Genomic DNA, 25000 nt, shown 5'->3' with positions numbered 1-25000 from the left:
CAGATGAAACGGTTTTGGGAAACAGAAGCAAAAAGCAGCGAGCGCTCACAAATGTGCCTGTTTAAATCCTGAAGGCAAAAGACGGATTGTAAAGAAGAAGAAGAAGGACGAGGAGGACGAGGGGGACGAGGGGGACGAGGGGGGCTATGATTACAGAAATGTGCTGAAGTTTCAGGTTTATAGGCGCCATTTTGAGGACTTTTGATCATGTGTTGTTGTTTTTTTTTAATTCTTGTGCTGGATCGGTTCTGGTTTAGTCCTGGACTCGTCCCAAGAAGCGAGAGTTTTCAAGTTAAAAGCATTTATATATATGAACAAAATCAGGACTAAACCAGGTCTAAAACCAGGACTAAACTAAGTCTAAATTAGGACTAAACCAGGACAAAATCAGGACAAAACCGGAACTAAAACCGGGTCTAAACCAGGACTAAAACAGAACTAAAACCAGGACTAAAACCAGGTCCAATCAAGGACTAAACTAGGAATAACTAGGACTAAAACCAAGTCTAAACCAGGACTAAAATCAGGACTAAACCAGGACTAAAATCAGGTGTAAACCAGGTCTAAATCCAGGTCTAAACTATGTCTAAACGAGGACTAAAACCAGGGCCAAACCAGGACTAAACCAGGACTAAACCAGGACTAAACCAGGTCTAAACCAAGACTAAAATCAGGATTAAACCAGAACTAAAACCAGGTCTAAAACAAGGTCTAAAACAGGACTAAACCAGGACTAAAACCAGGACTAAACCAGGACTAAACTAGGTCTAAACTAGGTTTAAACCAGGACTAAAATCAGGGCCAAACCAGGACTAAACCAGGTCTAAACCAAGACTAAAATCAGGACTAAACCAGAACTAAAACCAGGTCTAAAACCAGGTCTAAAACAGGACTAAAACCAGGATTAAACAGGATTAAAATCAGGACTAAACCAGGTCTAAACCAGGTGTAAACCTCCACTCGTCTGTTCAGGTGATGTCATCCCCCGTCATCCTCCTCCTTTTCTTCCTCCTCTTCTTCTTCTTACTCCTTTTTGAACATTTAATGTTTTTAACAAGTTTGTTCTTTTTATTTCCTTTGTTTCTTTGTTTCTTTGTTAAATGTTCTGAGAGTGTGGAGACTTTTTGTTTTACCTTCATCCCTTTTTAAAAAAATGTTCAAATAAAATTAACTCTGAAATGAAATTGAGTTGTACTGGGAAAAAAAGAAAAGAAAATGCCTCTAAAATTCTACTTTAAGTTTGTATAAAAAGCAAAAGATGATGAAAGAAAATGAAAATAGTGAAAATAATCTTAGTTAAATATAGTGACTAAAAGTGTTTATTAAAAATTGAGATAAAAGGGAAAGAAAAATTTAATTATCATAAATATAAATAGGCCAAAATATAAATATAAGAGGGCCTGCCGTATGATAACGCTGCACTACCACAATACTTTTATTTATATTTAATTACATTTATGTGTGTGTGTTTGGGGGAAGAGGTGGGGAGCTTTGTCGTTTTATGTTTTGTGTCTCGTTTTTATGTTTATTATGATATTTTGTTAAATTCAATTGACTTTAATAACATCAAAATAAATAAAATCGAGTTGTACTATAATGTGAGTGTAATGTGAGATTTTGTGTGTGTGTGTGTTTTTTTTTTTTTTTTTTTTTTTCATCAGCCACATCAAAGTAACAAAAAATAAAAAACACAAGAGAAAAAAAAATTGTTAGGAAAAAAAAATTGTAGAAATTTATGTATTTATTTATTTATTTATTTTTTAGACTTTTTTTTTTGGTAGAAATTTATTAATTTTTTTTTGAGTTGGTCAAAACAAAAAAAAAACACTTTAACCTGCCTCTTTTTTTCTCTCTCTCTCTCGTGCCTCTCAGGGCTTCCGTAGACTTTAATAATAATAATTAATAATAAAAACACAAGAGAAAAAAAAAAATTTGTAGAATTTTTTTTGTTTGTTTTTTTACACTTTTTTTTTTTTTTGGTAGAAAAGAAATTATTTATTTTTTGAGTTGGTGAAAAAAAAAAGACCTGCCAATTTTTTTCTCTTTCTCTCGTGCCTCTCAGGGCTTCCGTAGACTTTAATAATAATAATTAATAATAAAAACATAAGAGAAAAAAAAAAGAGGTAGAAAAAGGTAGATGGTAAAAGGTAGAAAAAGAAATTATTTATTTTTTGAGTTGGTGAAAAAATAAATAAATTAAAAAAATGACCTGCCTCTTTTTTTTTCTCTCTCTCTCTCTTGCCTCTCAGGGCTTCCGTAGACTTTAATAACGTCAAAATAAATAAAATCGAGCTGTGCTGTGCTGTGATCGTGATGTGTTTGTAATGTCAGATTGTTTTTGTGTGTGTGTTTTTTTTCAGATGCGCAGCACTAAAGGCGTGTCCGTGTGGCCCGTGGGCTTCGTGGGGGGTCGGGCTTACGAGCGCCCCCTGGTGTCCGGGGGTAAAGTGGTCGGCTGGTACACGGGCTGGAGACCCGACCGACCCTTCGCTACGGACATGGCAGGTGAGACCAAAACACTACAAACACTACCGCGCTCACACAGCAGGGGGGGCAGGTCTGCACGGAGCAAAATATTCAGTCCTGCTCCCTCCTGCAAATCCTACAAGATGGGAAAATTCGCTTTCTTAAACAAACATGGAAAAGCGGAAAGGAATTGTCTAAAACAGTGGTCCCCAACCTTTTTTGCGTCGCGGACTCGATTTTATACCTGACAATATTTCACGGACAAAGGAAGTTGGAAAGGGGGGGGGGGCATTCCAGCAACATGGTTAAGTCCTGGCTAAATCCTGGTTTAGTCCTGTTAAAGACCTGGTTTAGACCTGGTTTAGACCTGGTTTTAGACCTGGTTTAGACCTGGTTTAGTCCTGTTTTAGACCTGTTTTAGTCCTGGTTTAGACCTGTTTTAGTCCTGTTTTAGACCTGTTTTAGTCCTGGTTTAGTCCTGGTTTAGTCCTGTTTTAGACCTGTTTTAGTCCTGGTTTAGTCCTGGTTTAGACCTGGTTTTAGACCTGGTTTTAGATCTGGTTTAGATCTGGTTTAGTCCTGGTTTAGACCTGGTTTTGGACCTGTTTTTTCAACCTGGTTTAGACCTGGTTTTAGACCTGGTTTTAGACCTGTTTTAGTCCTGTTTTAGTCCTGGTTTAGTCCTAGTTTAGACCTGGTTTAAACCTGTTTTAGACCTGTTTTAGAACTGCTTTAAACCTGGTTTTAGAACCTGTTTTGAACCTGGTTTTAAACCTGGTTTAGACCTGGTTTAGATCTGGTTTGGAGCTGGTTTTAGACCTGTTTTAAACCTGGTTTAGACCTGGTTTAGATCTGGTTTGGACCTGGTTTTAGACCTGGTTTAGACCTGGAGATCATGTGTGGTGTACGGGACGGGGGACGGTCGGCTGTTTAAAATGTTTTTACTGATGCCAAATGAAATATCCAGCACAAATGATGTATGATAGAAACATGAATCATTTATATTTTTTACTCTCAGATTTAGTTTGTGGGACTGTAGTTTATCTGTAGTTTATCCTTCCTCCTGGCCGCTCCTGGATCGTGTCGTCCTTCTCCCGCAACGAGCTGTCAGTCTGTGTCCCGCGCCGCTCTGTTTTGCGTCGGGTGCAGGGCTCTCGCTCAAGGACGCAGCACGACAGTTTGAACGACCAACTCGCTCTCTGTTGTCGTACTTTACACACTAAAGTCCAACACAAACGAACAGGAGAATTTGTCTGATTCAGGTCCATGATTTGCTTCTCTGAGTTCGAAGAGGCTTTTCCCGACTTTGTGTGTTTGTGCGATCGTGAAGCCGCAGCTCGTGTGTTAATAGTTTTTATGTGGATGAGTTTTGTTTTGTATTTTTTCTGTTAAATCTGTTGACAGTGAGTAAGAAGTGGAACCAGAATAATAATCCTCAAACTCACTGTGACTTGTGAAATGTTCATCATGTTCTGTATTATTTTTAGTGCTGTCAAAAATATCACATTATTAATAAGTTAACGCAATTTATTTAATTTTTTTTTAACAGCATTCATTTTTTTTGGTTTAGTTTGAATGAAAGCTCTTTGTGACCTGGTGAACTAGTGTTTTTCATGAGCTGTGGTCACTGCTGTTACGTTAGAAAAACTACACGATCCGACTGTAAACAGGAAGGAAAATAATTTGTACGAAACTCTGAAACACACACACACACACACACACACACATACACACACACACACATGAACACACACACACACACACACACACACACACACACACACACACACACATGAACACACACACACACACACACACACATGAACACACACACACACACACATACACACACACATACACACACACACACACACACACACACACACACACATGAACACACACACACACACACACATACACACACACACACACACACACACACACACACACACACATGAACACACACACACACACACACACACACATGAACACACACACACACACACACACACACACACACACACACACACACACACACACACACACACACACACACACACACACACATGAACACACACACACACACACACACACACACACACACACACACACACACACACACACACACACACACACACACACACACACACACACACACACACACACACACACACACACACACACACACACACATGAACACACACACACACACATACGGGTTTCCATGGTTAATGAGGACCAACTTTCTAGCCATCATTCGCGGGGACCACCCTTTCTAGAGGTTCTACAGGTTTGAAAAAAATTGAGGTTACTTAACATGGCATTGTTAACCTATACACACCTTCAGATCTTTCAAATGATGATATAATGGTGGGAAGATGTGTCATGAGGACCTACAAAAAAACTAGTGAATATGGCTTATGGGGACCAAATCTGCATATAATTAACATAATTTACACAATTTCTCAAACAATCACTCATGGGGACCTAGGAAAAAACAATAAAAATTTTTTTTAGTACAAAGAATGAAGATATTTTCTTTACAAATTCACTTTTATTTTAAACAATTAAGTGATTAAATGAACTTGAATTTAACATGTAGCGAAAAAATTTTTCTTTTTTTTTTAAAAACAATTCTTGGAACTAAAAATCTCGACAAGAATTAGGACTTCCCAAATGTGGTGCCTATAGCATTAACTGAATTAAAATAGTGGACAGATGAAATAAAAAAAAAAAAAAAAAAAAGTCTAAATAGACAAAAATGTCTATAGGAACCGCTGAGGCAATGATGTTCATGTTTTCCAATACAGTACAGACAATACAGTAAAGTGTATTTCCTTGTTGACATGTTTCTGCTGCTGCATGACATCTTCATAACTGTCACCGGTGTTGGTGGTGAAGTTTTCTATATCAGCTGTTGTTACTTCCTGTAGGTGTGGTCAGCCCGATGGACCTGGCAGGTCGGTTAGACTGACCACGCCTCCTGTTGCCCGATGTTCTCTGGAGGAGGGTGTCCCAGGTGTGTGAAAGGAGGAAAACTCTGTCATCAGAGTTAATGCCTCCCTGATCCAGCGTTTGAACTTGTCGTTTTACGATTCAATGTCCAATGATGGGTCATTGGATTGGAAAACATCCATTTCAAATGCTGGATCAGGGAGGCCAGTGAAATCAGGAAACGAGGCAAGGACAGTATTAATCATGATGATGGAGCGTTCCTCCTTTCACACACCTGGGACATCCTCCTCCAGAGACACCGGGCAACAGGAGACGTGGTCAGTCTGAGCGAAACGCCAGGTCCATCAGGCTGACCACGCCTACTTGAAGTAACTACAGCTGATATACGACATGTCACCACCAACACTGGTGACAATACTGAATATGTCTTGCAGCAGCAGCCAGAACATGTCAACAAGGTAAATACACGTTACTGTATTATCTTTAACAAGAACCAAAGAAGTTTAAGGAACCCCTGAGGGTTTAATGAAAATGTTAAAATTGTATGTTTGAATTAGGGTTTACCAACCTAGAACTTAATTGTCATGCTATATTATGAGCGCTGTAATTTCCTTTTAAGAGCTATGATGCGATTATAAACGTAAAATTTAACATTTTTCCATTCTCTGCCTCTGAGAGCAGGTTCAGCTCTCAAGCATTTTTCGCAGTCCACTTTTGAAGGTACGACACCCGATGTAATAAATCGTTTCAGGTGCCTCTCCACTGCCTGCACCTCAGTCTGCTGCCAGGGAATTTTCTTCCGGATTTTGCCTTAAAGGGGTTAAGAAGAAAAGCAACAGTTAGTGTGTGCAGTGACTCCCCTAACATTGCTGATAATAGGATCCAGACATTTGAAGTGAAGTTACTTTAAAAATTTTATTACTTAGTTCCTACCTCAAGAATGTAACTTTGTTACATTACTTCGGGTACTTTGTATAATATTGTACACATGAATTAAATATGGGCTTGTAGGATGTGGTTTTGTTGCCATGAAATGAAATGTTTTTTCTTTCAAAACTATCTATTTCTCTACTCATACATCCAAACTTGGAACAACACAATAAAAATATATTCCATAAATATAGGAAGTAGATGGAGATCTGACTTTTCACACAGGAAAAAAAATAAAAAAATCTAAAGAGGGTTTACTCTCGAGGGTTTCAAAGGTGACAAACGTGATCCAATTTTTGAAGGTTTTACAAAATGAAAACTTTTGTGCCAGTTTCAGCATGTTGCCATTTGAAGTATAAACATAGTGAAGAGTTCACCTTTGTCAGAAGACTTCTCAGGTCTGTCTCTTGGAGGTTTGTCTGATGCCTGTTTGCGTTTCTTGGATGGTGGTGGAGACCAAACAAGTGTCATCTCATCTAATGAGAAATAATGAAAATAAGAAAAATTAATATAAACCAATTTACCAATTGTAATTGAATTTTCTGCAGTGACGTGGTCACTGTATTGGACTGTTGCAGTGAAGGAGCTGAGCTGAAAGGCAAAGCACTGCATTTACTGGTGAATCTACATTCTACTCTCACTTATGGTCCCTGCATCTCTTCCTCCCTTCCTCTTTGTCTCCCTTTACTTCCCCTTTGTCTGTCTCTCTTCCTCTCTTCATAATAAAACAACTGGACTTAGTCTGACATTAATACCCAGCATTTCGTTGTTAATCCAAACTACTTCTTCAGGGCTCAGGTAGCTGATTGTCAATCAAACCAAATCCAACAGGTTTAGACTGAAGATTTTTGGAAACATCTTCCACTTGGATGTTATGTGAGGTTCATATAATACACACAAATCTTAAGAATCTTCACTTCAGTAAATGTTTGGGGTTAGTGCAGTAATACAAACCATCAGTAGTTGATGAACAATGTTCCTCTTCTAATGCAGCTTCTGTTTTCTCAACTTGTTCTGTGCAAAGTTTTAAGTATATATATTAATAGTGGTACGAAATTGCTTGCAAGTCCACAATATACAAGTAAACAAAAAAACACACCACCAGGATTTATTCCAATTTCATCTGTGAAACTTTGAAAGAGGCTGGTCACAGCACGATTAAGGCTGGGAATTGGCACAATTGTATGTGAATTTGATAGTATGTAGACAGTGGTGAGGGTGTGTGCAGTTGGAGGAGGGGAGCTGTGTTTACATTTCTAGATGTACATCCTCTCTGCATGATTTGTTGATGGTGGCCTGTAATGAGTTTTAAAATTTGTTCAAATGTGTCCCTCTCTGTCTCTCCCTCCTTCTCCCCCTTTGTCTCTCTTGCTCCCTTTAAATTGTTTCTTTTAATCACATTAAAATAACTTGTGTAAAATTTCAGCAAAATTTTCAGTCTTATGTGCTGTTCCCAGGCGTGGTCAGTCCAACAGACCAGTCAGGTCTACTGGACTGTTTCTCTGATGCATGTTCTTTCGCAGTTTGCATGCTATTTAATAAATTACACTGCATTTGTTCTACGTAGTCTTTGCAATAGACTGGCAATTGTCTCAAGTTCCTATGTGGTTTCATGTTGTGTTTTTTCATGGCTCTTCATATATATTCGATTACAATTTTACCATATATGTAAGGAGTAATCTCAGTTTTACTCTGTATCCTTTTAGTATTAGAAAAAATTTACACAAAAAGGAACATGAAAGAAACAGCAAGAAAACTAACCAGAACCAGATGACAGAGGGCGCAACAGGTCAATTTGAAGTCTGCAATATCAGATCACCACAAATGCAATAATGAAGTAATGGATTAGGATAACGCGCAAATAAGTAATCAAGAATCCAACAAATATAAACAATGGATCACTTCTACAACCACCATCAAGTGGCAGGATGCATGATCAGTCAGGTTGGCCACGCTTGGGAACAAAAGTGCATAAGACATGTCACACACACCATGTGACGCTGCTGACAAAGATGTCGAAAATATACCAAATTATTCCTTCCCTACATTTGTCTGATACAGAAGAATTCATCATTAATCTCTCCTTCAGTATTAAAAGTGCAATGTCTAAATTTACAATTTAATACATTAGAATTGAGAAAATAATGTAATCATATGCGATTAATGGGAGTCTATTTTTAATAGTGATTCATTTTTCTGGTTTGCAATTAATTTAAACATTTTTAAAATTGAATTATGAAGCCACATTGTCATGGTAAAAGTTTAGGGTTGGGGCCATGATACAAACCATCAGTAGTTGATGAACAGTGTCCCTGTTCCATTTCTCCTTCCTCTCCTTCCTCACAGTGAACTTGTTCTGTGAAGGTTTTATTAATTAGTATTAACAGTGCTATGAAATTGCTGGTGAGTCCATAATATATAAAAAATTAAACACACCATCAGGACTAATCCCAATTTGGTCGAGATTTTTTCCATGAAACTCTGAGAGTCTTCCTTGCTCGAGAGCCATTAGAACTTTGCTAATTTTTGCAAGTTGCAAAGTTTTCTCGGGGAGTCTGTAAAACTCTCGATGAACTCTAATGTCATGACCAAGGAAATTGGCCAGTTGGTCCATCTCTGTCTCAGTCATGTTGAGTACTGTTGAGAGGGTTGCTGCATGTTTTCTTAATTTTGTTGATGTAAGAGCTTCTGGACACTTGGCACCACACGCTTTGGCAAACCCACGAAGACAGTCTGATCCCCGTATGTGTGACATGGCCTCTGGTCTTGCAAACATATATGTGTTCTCCTTCAAAACGCCACAAGCCTCTCTCTGATGGATAAGAAGATCCAAAGCACTCAAAACTGTGGGACTCAAAAGGATTGGAACTTGTCTGCCACGTTTTCCTCTTGTTATAACGCGGGTGAAGTGTCTGCAAAGTTTCTTCTCTAATTCTGAGAGAGCCCAGTCAACATCAGTATGTGGGTCTGAAATGTCTCTCGATAGAAATGCTTTTAAAGGCATTGACGACACTTCCCCCTCCCTGCGCCTGTTGAAAAGAATTAACTGAGCAAGGCAGGCCTTAGCAAGCTGCAGCCATGCTCTGGTACAGGGAACTTCAGACAACTTTGTGAACCATTCCTCTTGCATTTGTCTTAAATATCCATGCAATTTCTGTATGTCTTCTGTAAAAGGCATTAGTGTAGGAACATTCCATTTTGCTTCCCTGATGTTTCTTAATGCTGTAGCCGAGATGAGCTCATTCCATTTGTTTTGATGAACTTCGAGAAAGTCACTTGCCCTTTTCACCAGCTCATTATTATTAGTGATTAAACCTTGTGCTTTTAGCAGTTTACTTACTTTTACTAAAGAATTTCCAAGCTTATTAGCAAGAGATGGTATCACGAACATGCAAGTTTCACTGCTATAACCACAAGTATATTTGACAGCTTTCACAGTCTCATTGTACTTTATTGGATTCACACAATCTTCAAGTGTTTGCAGAGAGGTGACTCTTCTGGCTGTTTGAACCAACCGTGCCAATTCTCGCATCTTCTCACGAGCACACCGTTTGTTCTTGGCTGAAAGTCCATTTTTATTCAACAAGTGTTGCCCGATTGCAGTAATGACTTCATCATTTTTTATTATGTCTGTAATTGGATCAGGATTCATGGCACTGATTACTTCCCACAGATGTTTGGTCATGTTTGAAGGCACAGGAGAAGTGTAGGTGCACATGGACTGAACACGGTTTTTTCCTGGTTTGGGAGGCAGGGATTGCGGTTTAAGCCTACAAGTACGCATGTGTCTCCATAGTAACTTTCTTATAAAGAGTCCTTGACAGTATGCACAATGCATGAAATCTTTACCTTCAAGGAGCTAAAAGCTGGGCATTTTATAAGTTCAATCACCGAGACCTGAACATACACGTCCACAACCTACACGAGCGTATATACGCACCCGCACTGATCAAATAGCCTAGCCATAGCAGCTTTTTGTTTACCAGTAGAAAGCACTAGAATCATTAGCAGCTAACACTAGCCTCTTCGCAGCTATTTAGCGGCTAACATACTAAAAACCCTTGTCAGATAAATCTAAGATACAGATACTGTTATTTTTTTCTACAGATCCCCTGATTTCGCCCGTCGCTTACGTTCACCGCTTCTTGTGGTGGTTTTGTCCCGTTGTACACCACCCTCTCCCACTCGCTGGCGTAACTTTCTCCGCTGTGTTAGCAATGACCATGCTACTAGGCTAAGACATGCAGCCTGCTCATGGCCTTGGCTAGCCCCGACACCTACCCCCTCCAGCACAATTTAACTTTATTCTAATCTCTTTAAAATAGGCTAAACAACTGTTGGCTTATTTTCACAACGTATATTTAAACTATTTTAACTATGATTGTGATTACAAAGAAGCTACATTTAGCTTTGATAATGTTAGCTAGCGAATCAAGTTTGAACAAAATATGTTTTCTAATATACTGATCACATAAAAATAAAAATTTACTTAACATTTGTGGTCACAATTTGCTTCAGCGATTTATTCTCATCAGCTTAACTCATTATTTAATGAAATGATCATAATATGCTCAAATATTCTTACCTTGCATGTGCACGCTGTATGTCGTCTTTCACACTGATCATTCGATGGAAACATAATTTCTTATGAGGACCAGGAAATGGGCGGTACCGAACCATATTTGGTTGAAGTGTGTGTGAAGACGGTGATGTCTTACCCGTGCTTACCATTAGGGGCACCATAGAGCACACACTCTCACACACTCAATCTCACTAAAAACCGTGACATATGGGCCAATGCTGAAACTTCGTCCAGCACCTTAAAAACTGTCATTTTATTCATCTATAGTGGTAATCTTCGTGGGGACCTGGTTTTTGGTCCCCATGAAGAAAATGGTCCCCACACCGTGACTGTGTAAACAGATTTCGGTCCTCACAACGTGACGAATACCAGTGCGCACGCACACACACACATGAACACACACACACACACACACACACACACACACACACACACACATGAACACACACACACACACACACACACACACATGAACACACACATGAACACACACACACACATGAACACACACACACACTGAACACACACACACACACACAACACACACACACATGAACACACACATGACACATGAACACGTACACACACATGATCCACTGTGTATGTGCTGATGTTACTCATATGAGGAAAACATGAAGTAAAATCTGCTGCAGAACACAGTGAGTCCACGCTGACCTTCAGTAAAGACTGAGACAGAGACAGAAGTTCTACAGCCTCGTGTCCTTCTGTTCTTTCTGCTCTCAACGGTTTTTATCTCCAGAAACTCCCACAGGAGACAGTGTCTCAGCAGGACTCATGTCTCACTGTTTAATACATGTTTCTGCCGCTGGACTTATTTTCTCCACTAAAAGTCTTTGCTCTGCTGCCACATGTGAACAAACAACACCAGGTGATGACGTCATCGGGCTGTGGCTCGGTTCTGTTGTGCAGGTTTGAGTGCAGAACATAGAACCCACTGCTGTCCTGTTTGAGCTTTAGGTTTAGGTTCTAAACCCCTGGTGTGAGTCGCTCTTAGTCCAGCAGATGTTGGGACAAACAAACGCAGCGTGTGTAAATGGAGATCACAGGAGAACTACCTCAGGTCACAGGAGAACTACCTCAGGTCACAGGAGAACTACCTCAGGTCACAGGAGAACTCCCTCAGGTCACAGGAGAACTCCCTCAGGTCACAGGTCAGGTCACCTCAGGTCACAGGACGGGTCCCTCAGGACTCCCTCAGGTCACAGGAGAACTGGTCACAGGACTCAGGTCAGCGGAAGAAAATGGATGGATGGAAGTAACTGACTGTCACCAAAAAATGGCGAGAAAATAAATGTTTGGGTCTGATTGACCCGCCCCAATGTGACCAGGAGGAAAACGTGAGGGATAAAACAAAGACCTGATTTAAGTGTAACTGAAGTGAGATGGGTTCAGACAGAACAGAGTGTGCAGGGTGTGAACAGTGCAGGGTGTGAACAGTGGAGAGTGTGAACAGTGGAGAGTGTGCAGGGTGTGAACAGTGGAGAGTGTGAACAGTGGAGAGTGTGAACAGTGAGAGTGTGAGGGTGAACAGTGGAGAGTGTGAAGAGTGTGCAGGTGTGAGTGAGTGTGGGGTGTGAACGGTGGAGAGTGTGCAGGTGTGAACGGTGGAGAGTGTGAACAGTGGAGAGTGTACAGGGTGTGAACAGTGGAGAGTGTGAACAGTGGAGAGTGTACAGGGTGTGAACAGTGGAGAGTGTGCAGGGTGTGAACAGTGGAGTGTGAACAGTGGAGAGTGTGAACAGTGGAGAGTGTGAGTGGAGAGGTGTGAACAGTGGAGAGTGTGCAGGGTGTGAACAGGGTGGAGGGTGTGAACAGTGGAGGGTGTGAACAGTGCAGAGTGTGAACAGTGGAGAGTGTGAACAGTGGAGAGTGTACAGGGTGTGAACAGTGGAGAGTGTGCAGGGTGTGAACAGTGGAGAGTGTGAACAGTGTGAACAGTGGAACAGTGGAGAGTGTGAACAGTGGAGGTGTGACAGTGGAGAGTGTGAACAGTGGAGAGTGTGCAGGTGTGAACAGTGGAGTGTGAACAGTGAGAGTGTGAACAGTGGAGAGTGTGCAGGGTGTGAACAGTGCAGAGTGTGAACAGTGGAGAGTGTGCAGGGTGTGAACAGTGGAGAGTGTGCAGGGTGTGAACAGTGGAGAGTGTGCAGGGTGTGAACGGTGGAGAGTGTGCAGGGTGTGAACGGTGGAGAGTGTGCAGGGTGTGAACGGTGGAGAGTGTGCAGGGTGTGAACGGTGGAGAGTGTGCAGGGTGTGAACGGTGGAGAGTGTGCAGGGTGTGAACAGTGGAGAGTGTGCAGGGTGTGAACAGTGGAGAGTGAACAAAGTGTACATCAGGTTAAATGTGTCTTCGTGGAGCTGCTCGTCCTAAACTCCAGTCAGAACACATCAGGTCATTTCACGGTTTAAGTGAATTACTGAGCTCTAACGAGTTTGTGATCGTCTCTGATCTAATAACCACATTTTGTCGTTTCCAAAGTGTGATTTAATAAAAGCTTATTACAAAAGATCAGATATCAGCAGAGTGGAGCGAGTCCAAGACACAAATCACCCGCAAAACATATTGACAAGAAAATGGAGTCGATTAGAGCCGTAGACCAGCAACGATTCTGAGACCGACGGGACGCGACAAAGACGTCTTCTTTATTTATGTTTTATTAAGTCTGACAAATTATAATACGCAAATGAAAAGAAGATTTATAAAAAGAGAAAAGAAAGAAAACGATGACGTCTAGATGAAGAAAACCAGGACATTTTCTCAGTTTCTCTCCCCAACAGAGTCTAAAGGAAGTCGTCATCCGCTTGTTTCCAAACGTTTTTTGGTTTTGTGACATGACGAACATAACGGAACGCTACAATGACGTCTTCTTTTTTTTTTTGTAAAATTAGACAAATTATAATAAAATGAATTTGCAATTTACAAAAGAAAGTACACGACATCTAAATGAAGAAAACTGGGACATCATCCGCATGTTTCCAAACGTTTTCCGGTTTTGTGACATGCCAAACATAACAGAACGCGGCGATGACGTCTTTTTTGTTTTGTTTTTATTATTAAGTTAGACAAAGTATAATACACAAACTAATTGGCAATTAATGAAAGAAAAAAGAAAGAATACAGCAACATTCCGATGAAGAAAACCGCACCATTTTCTCAGTTTTTCCAGATTTTACTTTCGCCAACAAAGCCCAAAGGAATTCGACCTGCCGAACATAACGGCAGAACTATTCTTTTGTCAAGTTAGACAAATTATAATAAACAAATGAATATATAAAAGGAAAAAGAAAAATTCAGTGACATGTAGATGAAGAAAACCAGGCTATTTTCTCAGTTTTTCCAGATTTTACTATCGCCAACAGATCCCAAAGGAAGTCATCATCCGCATGTTTCCAAACGCGACATGCCGACGTCTTTTTTGTTTTAGTTTTATTATTAAGTTAGACAAAGTATAACGCACAAATGAATTGGCAATTTATGAAAGAAAGAATACGACATCTAGATGAAGAAAACCAGGCGATTTTCTCAGTTTTTCCAGATTTTACTTTCGCCAACAGATCAAAAAAGGAAGTCGTCATCCACGTGTTTCCAAACGTTTTTCGGTTTTGTGACGTGACGAACATAACGGAACGCTACAATGACGTCTTCTTTTTTTTGTAAAATTAGACAAATTATAATAAAATGAATTTGCAATTTACGAAAGAAAGTACACGACATCTAAATGAAGAAAACTGGGACATCATCCGCATGTTTCCAAACGTTTTCCGGTTTTGTGACGTGCTGGACGTAATGGAGCGCTACAGTGACGTCTTTTTATGAAATTAGACAAATTATAATGAATTGGCAATTTATGAAATACAAAATAAAACAACACGGTGACGTCTAGATGAAGAAAACCAGGCGATTTTCTCAGTTTTCCCAGATTTACTATCGCCCAAAGAAGTCGTCATCTGCATGTTTCCAAACGTTTTCCGGTTTTGTGACGTGCCGAACATAACGTAAATAAATGAAAAGGTGATTTATAAAAAGAGAAAAGAAAGAAAACAACGACATCTAGATGAAGAAAAGCGACCTATTTTCAGAGTTTTTTGAGTTACTATTGGCAACACAACTCAAAGGAAGTCGTCATCATCCGCATGTTTCCAAACGTTTTTTCGGTTTTGTGATGCCAGCGTGAAACTGAGGAAGAACTTTGGATTTCTTTAAACTGGACAATGAAGCGTTTAAGTTTTTGAAGTAAAAGTAAAAGTAAAAGTCGATGTGAAGAGGAGAGAAGACGAGTGTGAAACTCCGAGCTCAAACCTGACGCAACATTTGACACAAACAAACGCCACAGACGAACGGGACGGACTTTACTACAAGTGTACGTCAAAAAGAAAGGAGGAGGAGAGGAGGAAGAGGAAGAGATGAGGGAGAGAGGAGGAGAGGAGGAAGAGAGAGGAGGAGAGAGGGAAGAGAGAGAGGAGAGAGAGAGGAGGAGAGGAGGAAGAGAGAGGAGGAGGAGAGAGGGAAGAGAGGAGGAAGAGAGAGGAGGAGAGAGGGAAGAGAGGAGGAGAGAGAGGGGAGGAGAGAGGGAGAGAGGAGGAAGAGAGAGGAGGAGAGGAGGAGGAGAGGGAAGAGAGAGGAGAAGAGGGGAGAGGGAGAGGGAGAGAGGAGGAGGAGAGAGGGAAGAGAGGACAAGAGGAGGAGGAGAGAGGACAAGAGGAGGAAGAGAGGAGGAGAGAGGGAAGAGAGGAGGAGAGAGAGGAGGAGAGAGGGAGAGAGGAGAGAGAGGGAGGGAGAGAGGGAGAGAGGAGGAAGAGAGGAGAGGAGAGAGGAGAGAGAGGGAGGAGAGGAGGAAGAGGAGAGGGAGGAGGAGAGGAGGAGAGAGGAGGAGGAGGAGAGAGGACAAGAGGAGGAGAGAGGAGGAGAGGGGGAAGAGAGGAGGAGAAGAGGGGGAGGAGAGAGGACAAGAGGAGGACGAGAGAGGGAGAGAGGAGGAGGAGGGAGAGGACAAGAGGAGGAGGAGAGAGGAGGAGGAGGGAGAGGACAAGAGGAGGAGGAGAGAGGGAAGAGAGGAGGAGAGAGGACAAGAGAGGGATGAGAGAGGAAAAGAGGACAAGAGGAGAAGAGAGGAGAGGAGGAGGAGAGAGGGAAGAGAGGAGGAGAGGAGAGAGGACGAGAGGAGGAGAGAGGAGGAGGAGAGAGGGAAGCGAAGAAAGGGAGGGAGGAGAAGGAGAGAGAGGCAACGGCACCGACTTTACTACACCTGTCCGTCTAAGAACAGAGAGAGAGAGAGAGAGAGGAAACGTCATAGACTTTAGTACAACTGTCCGTCAAAAAGAGAGGGAGGAGGAGAGGAGGAAGAGAGAGAAGGGAGAGAAGAGAGGGATAGAGAGAGGCAATGTCACAGACTTTTACTACAACTGTCTGTCAAGAGGAGAGGGAAGAGGAGAAGAGGAAAAGAAGATAGAGAGGAGGAAGAGAGAGAGGCAGTCTCATAAACTTTACTACAACTGTCCGTCAAAAAGAAAAGAAGGAGGAGAGGAGGAGGAGGAGAGAGAGAGAGTGAGAGAGGAGAGAAAGGGGGAATGTCACAGACTTTACTACAACTGTCCGTCAAGAAGAGAGGGAGGAGGAGAGGAGGAAGAGAGTGAGAGGAAGAGAGCAGAGAGAAGGAGGAGGAGAGAGGGAGAGAGAAAGAGGAAGAGAGGGAGATGAGGAGAAAAGAGAGAGAGAGGAAGAAGAAGAGCGGGAGGAGGAGGGAGAGAGAGGAAGAGAGAGAGATGAGGAGGAGAGAGAGAGAGAGAGAGAAGAGAGAGAGAGATGAGGAGGAGAGAGAGAGAGGAAGAGAGAGAGATGAGGTGAAGAGAGAGAGAGAGGAAGAGGAAGAGAGATGAGGAGGAGAGAGAGAGGAGAGGAAGAGAGAGAGAGACTGGAAGAGAGGAGGAGGACAGAGGGAGAGAGACAGAGGAAGAGAGGGAGGAGGAGGAGAGAGAGAGGAGAAGAAGAGACAGAGAGACTGGAAGAGAGGAGGAGGAGAGAGGGAGAGAGACAGAAGAAGAGAGAGGGAGGAGAAGGAGAGAGGCAATTTCATATGTCACTACACCTGTCCGTCAAAGAGAGAGAGAGAGAGAAAGAGGAGGAAGAGGGGGAATACTATGTCACGCTTAACTGTCAGTCGAAGAGAGAGGGAGGAGGAGAGGAAGAGTGAAGAGCGAGAGGCAAGGGAAGAAGCGAATAGAAGAGAGAGAGAGAGAGAGAGAGAGAGAAGGGGGGAGGAGGAGGAGAGGGAACATCATGCTTCACTGCAGATGTTTGTCAAAAAGAGGGGGAGGAGAGGAGAGGAGAGAAAGCAGAGAGGGGGAAGTCTGTTGGAGAGAGAGAGGAAGAGAGAGAGAGAGAGAGAGTGGAGGAGAAAAAGGAAGGAAGGAGTAGAGAGAGGAGAGGAAGAGAAGGGAGGAGAGAGGCAACGTCGAATACTTGACTGCAGCTGTGCGTCCAAAAGAAGAGAGAAAGAGAGAGAGAGAAGGAAGACAGGAGGAAGGAGAGACGGAGGAGAGGGAAAAGAGAAGAGGGGGAACGGAGGGATGAAGAGAGAGGGAGAGAGGAGGGAGAGAGAGACGCATCATCTCAACAAATAATAAGTAACAACAAAAATTAAAGAGCAAATAAAAATTTAAAAAACATACGTGACATTGCCTCAGTGCCTCAGTCCCTCACTTCTCTTTCCTCTTTCTCTTCCTCTCTCAGTTCAATTTCTTTCTCTCCTTTTCTACTTTCTCTCTCTGTCTCTCTCTCTCTCCTCCACCCTTCCTTTACCCTCCTCCTCTTCATCCCTCTCTCTTCATGTTTCTCCTTTATTATTCCCGATCTCCAGGACCTCGGTCTCACTCGTCTTTCCCAAACTCGTCCCGTTAATATTCCCGCTCTTTTCTCTTTCCTCGTTTTCGCCTCTTTGTCCTTTCTCTTTTTCTCTTTTTCTCTTTCAGCGTTCTGTCGGTTTTGTGTCTTTGTGTCTTTGTTGGCGTTGACAAAAGCCCGGCGGAGGCTGGAGCTCGGACATTCGCTGAGGCCTTTTGTTTCGCGGTGATTACAGCCGCTGCTCTGGCCCCGGGTGAATGTGACACGTTAATATGTCTGATTAACACGCGAGGGCGAAGAGCGACTCGCAAAACTCCCGTTATTATTATTTAACACAATCTCCTCGTTAGAAAGTCCGGTCGCCGTTAATTCGCGTGAAATCAAAACATTTTTCCTCATTTTATTACCAAAAACGTTTCCTGTGAGGCAAAAGGAGGAATTCAGTTTGTCGACTGGACTAAAGTTTATTTGGTTGAATTTGTTTCTCAGTTCGTCCAGGATGTTTCTTCAGTTCTGGTGAGACTCTGGAGGACACTTCTTTATATCTGCCTGAAGGGGGCGCTACAAAACTACTCTGAAACTAGGAGTGTAGTGAGCGTGGTACACAGAGGTACGACGTCCACCCACTTCTCCCGACAAACTGCAGCTTATGATATCTGCAGTAATGTTCTATAGAGACACATGAGGGACCAGGACTGAACCAGGTTTAAATCAGGTCTAATCTAGGACTAGACTAGAACTGAATCAGGACTGAGTGTCGGGTGACTGCAGGAGAAAGGACTAGCACAGAGCTTGTTGCCTCACGACAGAGGTGCTCAATACGTCGATCGTGATCTACCAGTCGATCGCCAAGGTCGTGTGGGTAGATCGTCGTGTCTCGTCTCGGACTCGATCGCGTTTGGACTCGGTCTTGTCTCTCACTCGAGGTCTGACACTCAACAAGTGTGATCATATTTCATTCCGGCCGCTGCTGTTGGTAATAAACTTGTAGCGGGTGCAGGAGCGTGTGGGGCGTCTCAGTGCAGCCTGTGCGCTCATTTGAAACCCGCGGAGACTCTACGGCGCATCACAAACACACACGCTCCCTATGCACGGCTCGTCTGCGACAGCGTGTGCCCTCGTGTACCAGCGTGCATCACAGGGCAGGTTCAACTTCCTAAACATCCTACCTGTCCACCTGCCTCACGTCAGCACGCCGCCCCTCGCCTTTTCACGCTCTCGCTCCTTCCTGCGTACAGCCAACACAAGCCCCTCCCACAGTGCGGCTGATTAGAAGAGCAAGACCAAACGTGAAGCAAAAACCAGTCTAAATTTGTGTTCCAGTGTTGGCACAAAGCAGGTCTACAGCATAGAGCGGATCTACAGAACAGACCTACTGCCACATTTGGCTGAAGTTTGTCTAACAAAAGTGACAAATGCATCTGTGTTTGTCACGATGTGCGTTTGGTTTGGTAAACGTGCAGAGGCTGGTAAATATCACTGCAAAACCAGAAAAGAATGAAACTCCAGTTTGGAACTTTAAAAAACAGGTTTAAAAATCTTCCTTCACTTTTTTCACAGTTTTGTGTAAAGTGCCAGAGGAAGTTCTCTTAAAGAAGAGGTTCTCAAACTGTGGGGGAGGGTCCAAAAAAGGGGCCACAGAGTGTTTCAGTGCAGTTTGTTTGACTTTGTATTAGGTCGATCATTATGACTTGGTCATTTTGTAAGTAGCTCACATGAAAAAGTGTGAACACCTCTGCCCCACAGGGTCAATTGTCGGTCATTGCCCAATTGTGCTTTGCGGACACCGTCCTCTACAGACTCAGGTTCCTACTTATTTACTCGGTCGTGGAGAGACTTGTGCAAACAGCCGCTTTAAAGTCTCTGAGACCAGGACCCAAGTGCTCGGACTTCTTGGCTCGAGTCATGACCTGAGCTGCAGCGTTCTGAATTTACTGCAGGTCTCAGTAAACCTTTGATTTTTTGCTGTTTTTATTATTTATACTACTGATTTGATGTGGCTTTCTAATAATTAGGAAGTGTGCAGTTAGCATGCCAGTTGTTTTTAGCTTTACCGTAATGGACAAACTACACCGTGGCCTCTGAAAGTTGTGAAAAGTGCTTAAAAAACTCATCTCGGTGAATAATTACGATGCTCAGAATGCAGAAAGTAAGTGAAGATGAACTTTGATAATCCTGGATATTGTTGCTTCAAACATACACATTTTTTCATACTGTATGTTCAAAATAATTATTCACAATGTTCATAATAGTTGAAAATAGAGACTTGGCACCATCACGTCTCCCCCATGGCATAACTACGCCGCCATGACACCGGGCACACACTATGTCATTGACTTCAGCAGCATCGGAGAAACATGGGCAGGTTTTGTTGTGTATTTGGTTGTTCTAGACGCTCTGAAAAGGATAAAACGATTTGGTTCTTCACTGTTCCTCTGGAAATGACTCATCAGGATCAAACAAGGGAATTATCGAAAAAAGATGCAGATTGACGTTGCGACCCTGTCACAGCGAAGGCTACAGCCCTCGGTATCGCCTCTGCAAACCGTGTAGTGCAGCGGAGTCAAACTCATCTTGGTCCAGGGTCGTATCCAACCGACTTTGATCCCAAAGTGTCCGGATCAGAAAACTCATGTCATATAAACCCCAAAAATAACAATAAGTTCAAATATTTGTGCAGAGAAACACAAATCTATTACATTAATATTATAATATTATAATATTATGAACAATCTGAAACTTTAAGAAAAATACAATTTCAACACAAAGTTTTGAACATGAACTTGTCTGTAAACAGGAATAAGTCCATTTTTGTTGTAAAATCCTGCACTCGGCTCCACTTTTCTCATGTTGGACATTTTTCTGATGAGGGTGTCACGGTCAACAGTCAAAACGATCGTCCTTTAAGAGCGTTTGGAAAGAGACAAGTCTTCATTTGTGCTGCTCTGGTGGGAGGGGCCACGTACAGAGACGCTGGAGACGCTGCTGTGATAAACACCACAGAAAATTAACAAGATTTTAATAGAAAATATAATTAAAATATTTTAGTAGAAAATCACCCAAGGGCCACATTAAAGGTCTTGGGGGGCCGGATCTGGCCCACGGGCCTTATGTTTGACACCTGTGGACTAAAGGATTACAAGCCACATACATGTATTTATGGTAAATGGTCACATTTTTCTATAGCGCTTTTCCACCTTCAAGGCTCAAAACGCTTTACAACAAGGAACCACTCACACACTAGTGTACACAGACACTGTGGGCAAGGTGGGTTAAGTGTCTTGCCCAAGGACACAACGACAGTATTCATCTGTGGGAGCTGGAATCACACCAGCAACCTGTGGGTCAGTGGATCTGACCACTCAACCTGTAATGTTTATGTCGAGAGCTGGAATCAAACCACCAACCTTCAGATCAGTGGGCGAATGCTCCACCAACTGATCTACTGCCGCCCCATCCTGCGCCGTATTTATCAATGCATATGTAAAAATTCTTAAATCAAAATGTGGAAAAGGGAATGTGTTTGAAAACATATCCTGCAAACGACATCTGTCTGTTTACTAATATTATTACTATTACTACAGTTTAGAAAGACAAATACAACATGATGTTTTTTTTGTTATGTTTTATTGTTCAAGTGCAGAACAGTGAGGGGGGTGAGAGAGGCTCTACATGCCCAGGAGCCTCCTGTACCACCTCCTCTTTCTCTTCTTCCGTTCCATCTCCAGCTCCTGCTCCAGCGCCGTGCTCACCTCCTCCAGCAGGGAGCGCTGTCTTTCTGTGCTCCTCTGCTTTTCCTCCAAGACGTTGAATCTTTGGAGCAGTAGGGAGAGCTCTGTGTTCAGCTTCTCACGGGTGTTTACCAGAGCTGTTTTCTCTTCCTCTAAAGCAGTCTTCATGTGATGTTCCTGCTCTACCTGCTGGTGTAGAGCCCTGTTCTTTACAGTCAGCAGGGAGAGCTCTTCCTGAGTTGTAGTCAGGGCGTGGTCCAGTGCGCCGCACCTGTCCACCAGCAGGGAGCGCTCTGCCTCGAGGTCTTTACTGGTGTTCAACATGGTGGCCTTCTCATTTTCTAACTGTGCTCTGCCATGTTTTTCCTCTTCCACTTCCTGCTCTAGAGCACAGTTATTTGCAATGAGCAGGAAGTTCTTTTCCTCACACCTCCTCAGTTTTACCTGCACCGCATCACATGTCTCCACCTGCACCGAGAGCTGTAATTTTAGCTCATCGCAGGTCCTCAACAGGGCGGCCTTTTCATTGAGCAGGTCGTCTTTGTTCAGTTTGTCCTGCTCGACCTGCTGTTGGAGTGCAGTGGTCTTTGTCTCTAGCAGGGAGCACTCTTTCTCTGAGGTCCTGAGTAGCTCCTCTAGTCCACTGCACTTCTCCTCCAGCAGGGAGCGCTCTAAGCTTAGCTCTTGGCAGGACTTCAGAATGGTGGCATTTTCTTTCTGGAGCTTAGCACTGATGTTTTTCTCCTGTTCCACCTCCTGCACCAGATCCTTCTTCAGAGCCCCGTACCTTTTTTTGAGGATGGAGTGCTCTTCCTGAGACCTCCTCAGGCAGTCCTGCAGCTTCTCACGGCTCCGCAAAATCTTCTGGACCTGTGTCTGCATGTTCTCTAGTTCCTGGAGCTTCTGGGCCTTCAGCTCAGCCTCCTTTTGTTGCCTGAGCTCCAGAGATGACCTGTCTGTTTCAAGTTGGGCCAGAACACGCTCCAGGTGAGAGTTGCGTTCTCTCAGAGCAGTATTTTCCAAAGACTTTTCCTGGAGTTTGGAATTCAGATCAGCAGAGTCCTGCTGGAGTCTCTGCTTTTCTGTTTTCCACTCTGCTGATTTTCTGCAGGAATCGTCTACGTGTTGCTGCAACAGTGCTGTCAGGTCAGCGACCTGTTTCTCCAGTCCCTCAATATCTCGGGACTGAGGCTGGTTGTTCAGTTCATCTGGTTGGATGAACAGATCTTCTCTGGCTCTGGCCTGAGCAGCTGAGGCAGCCTGGAGTCGAGACATGACTAAAGCCATGCCCTTCTCCTCGTCCTCCTTGGACCTCTGGTGGTGTTGAGGTCCAAGCTGCTCCCGTTCTAACTCCTCAAGAGTTAGAAACTCTTGAGGATTTTGAAAGGTGTGGACCACCTGTTCTGCTGGTCCAGAGGCCTGATGTGGGTTGGTAGGTGTTAATCCCAACGCCTCCATCAGGTTGAACTCCTGGCTGTACAGGAGTTCGTCGTCCTCACTAGTGTAATCGCACCAGTCTTTGGGCATGTTTGTCTGTGGTGAGTCTCTGTGTCTCGGTCGAAGTCTGAATAGAAGTGATTTTACACTGGAACTTGTGCTACACTTACATAAATCAACAAGTGAAGCTTTATGATGTCATAAAATAGAAATAGAATGTGGATGGAACATGTTGCCAGGTGACGCCAGGTGTTGCCAGGTGCTGTCGTGTGATCAGGTCAGGTCAGGGGATTCCATAGTTGCCATAGTTACATATGAATTCCAGTATATCACAGATTTATTTGAAAGTGTTTTTTAAAGGTTAAATATGTATTTTTGTGGTGTTTGAAGCGTCTGTCGTCACATTTGTCCCTACTCTACCCTACAGAACTGAACTACACACAGAAACAGAAAACAAAAACTGTTCCAAAAGCCGCTCATAACACACAAACACACTCACACAGGTTCTGTCACTGGACTTAATATTGTTGGTGTAAGTCCTTGTGTGTTGTGCATTTTTACCAGCACTGTACTGGTATGTACAGTACTTTTCTGCATGTTGTGCATAAGTGTAACAGACATGTCTAACTCAGGCCTGGGGACCAAATTTGGCCTGTGATATAATTATATTTTGCTCGTCATATCAAACCTGTTTTAGAGCTGCTCCGCTGGCTACAGACCAACTATAGACACATTATTTATTTAAAATGTCATTATTTTATATTATACTTGTTCTGGATTCAGTGTTTACGCAAAACTATTATTAAACATTTATTTTAATAATTGAATCATTCATTTAATAATTTAATAATGAACTTAATAATTTTTTATAACATAGATCAGAAAATAGTAGCGTGGAACTCGGATACAAGTTATTTTTTATTTATTTATTTTTTTTTATTTTAGTTTTTTGTTTGTGGGTGTTTGTGTGGGTTGGTGGGGTTGTCAGCTCTTTGTTGCTGTTTGTAGATGTTTGGCCCAAACTCCTGCTCCTGTCTGCTCCTCCTCATCAAGTCTTTTTGCGACTCGGTGTTGAGGAGCTCCTCTCTGTCCATCATCAGATAGACCCTTTGGGCCTATATGAAGAGACCTGCCGGGTTTAGTCCATGCAGAAGAGACGACCCACCCAGCGCAGGAAAGTGCTCAGCGTGTGTTTCTTCTTCAGGGGCACTACCAGGGTGCAGTAGATTTCCTCCAGAACAGTAGAACTGAAGTCCCTCTGTGCCAGAGCAGCGTGCTGCACGTGACTCTTCTCTTTGCCTTTGCACAACTCCTTGTAAACTGCGGAAGCCACGTCTTTATATCTGTTTGGTTTCACCAAAACAGTCCACTCTGTCACCTGATCTTCCAGCTGTGCCAGTAGGTCCTGGGACAGACGGATACTCAGTGGGTGCAGTTCTGCCTGGAAAATCTTCGAGACAATCTCATAGACAAGCTTATTGCAGTCGTCTCTACTCCACGGCTTTTGTGAGGTAGGAGTCTTGGGCACATCTGGAGCATGGAGAATGGGCCCATGCAGCTGCGGCTGGGGTTGAGGAGGGAGGTGGGCTGGTTCCTCATATGTGAGGTGGAGGTTTGAGGTGTTCTGGCAGGGACTTTGCATTCTGGACACCACTCTGCGGATCGTGTTCAGAACATTTTTGACTGGGTGCATGTGGTCGGGCAGCTGTGCCCTAATGCTCATCCACTCAGTCGTGTGGTCCAGAACCAGCCGTACTGTAACACTGACGGTGTTCCTGAACCTTGCCTGGTTGTTATCTACAGCCATGTGAGTTGTAATCACCTCAGTCAGGGTCTCGCTCATCTTACTGATGCTTCCCTGGATGATGGATGGTGGCAGACTTTCGTCTGCCATCACAGGGACCAGCTTCTGAAGATGCGGAGAGGCCTTGTCCACGACCTGCTCTGGGGACACTCCAGGGCGAACACCAGAGCAGTTGCGGAGACGACTCAATAAATCACAGAGGGTGTCTTTAATGTAACAGAAGGTGAAGAATT

The 25000-nt window shown here is 43.0% G+C and overlaps 1 protein-coding gene across 1 annotated transcript in view; it reads left to right on the top strand.

Annotated features, from left to right (window-relative positions):
* The window catches only part of b3gat2 (beta-1,3-glucuronyltransferase 2 (glucuronosyltransferase S)), a 149445-nt gene that overhangs the window by 55864 nt on the left and 68581 nt on the right, over window positions 1-25000 (top strand). Inside the window, exon 2 of the mRNA XM_055162511.1 lies at window positions 2361-2505. Within this exon, the coding sequence (XP_055018486.1) occupies window positions 2361-2505 (145 nt within the window). The remainder of the gene's footprint in view (window positions 1-2360; window positions 2506-25000) is intronic.

The sequence above is a fragment of the Boleophthalmus pectinirostris genome, unplaced genomic scaffold, assembly GCF_026225935.1.
Source record: "Boleophthalmus pectinirostris isolate CB_2022bp ecotype Guang Dong unplaced genomic scaffold, ASM2622593v1 HiC_scaffold_5, whole genome shotgun sequence".
Classification (NCBI taxonomy): Eukaryota; Metazoa; Chordata; class Actinopteri; order Gobiiformes; family Gobiidae; genus Boleophthalmus; species Boleophthalmus pectinirostris.
This window is presented reverse-complemented; position numbering and strand designations above follow the sequence as displayed.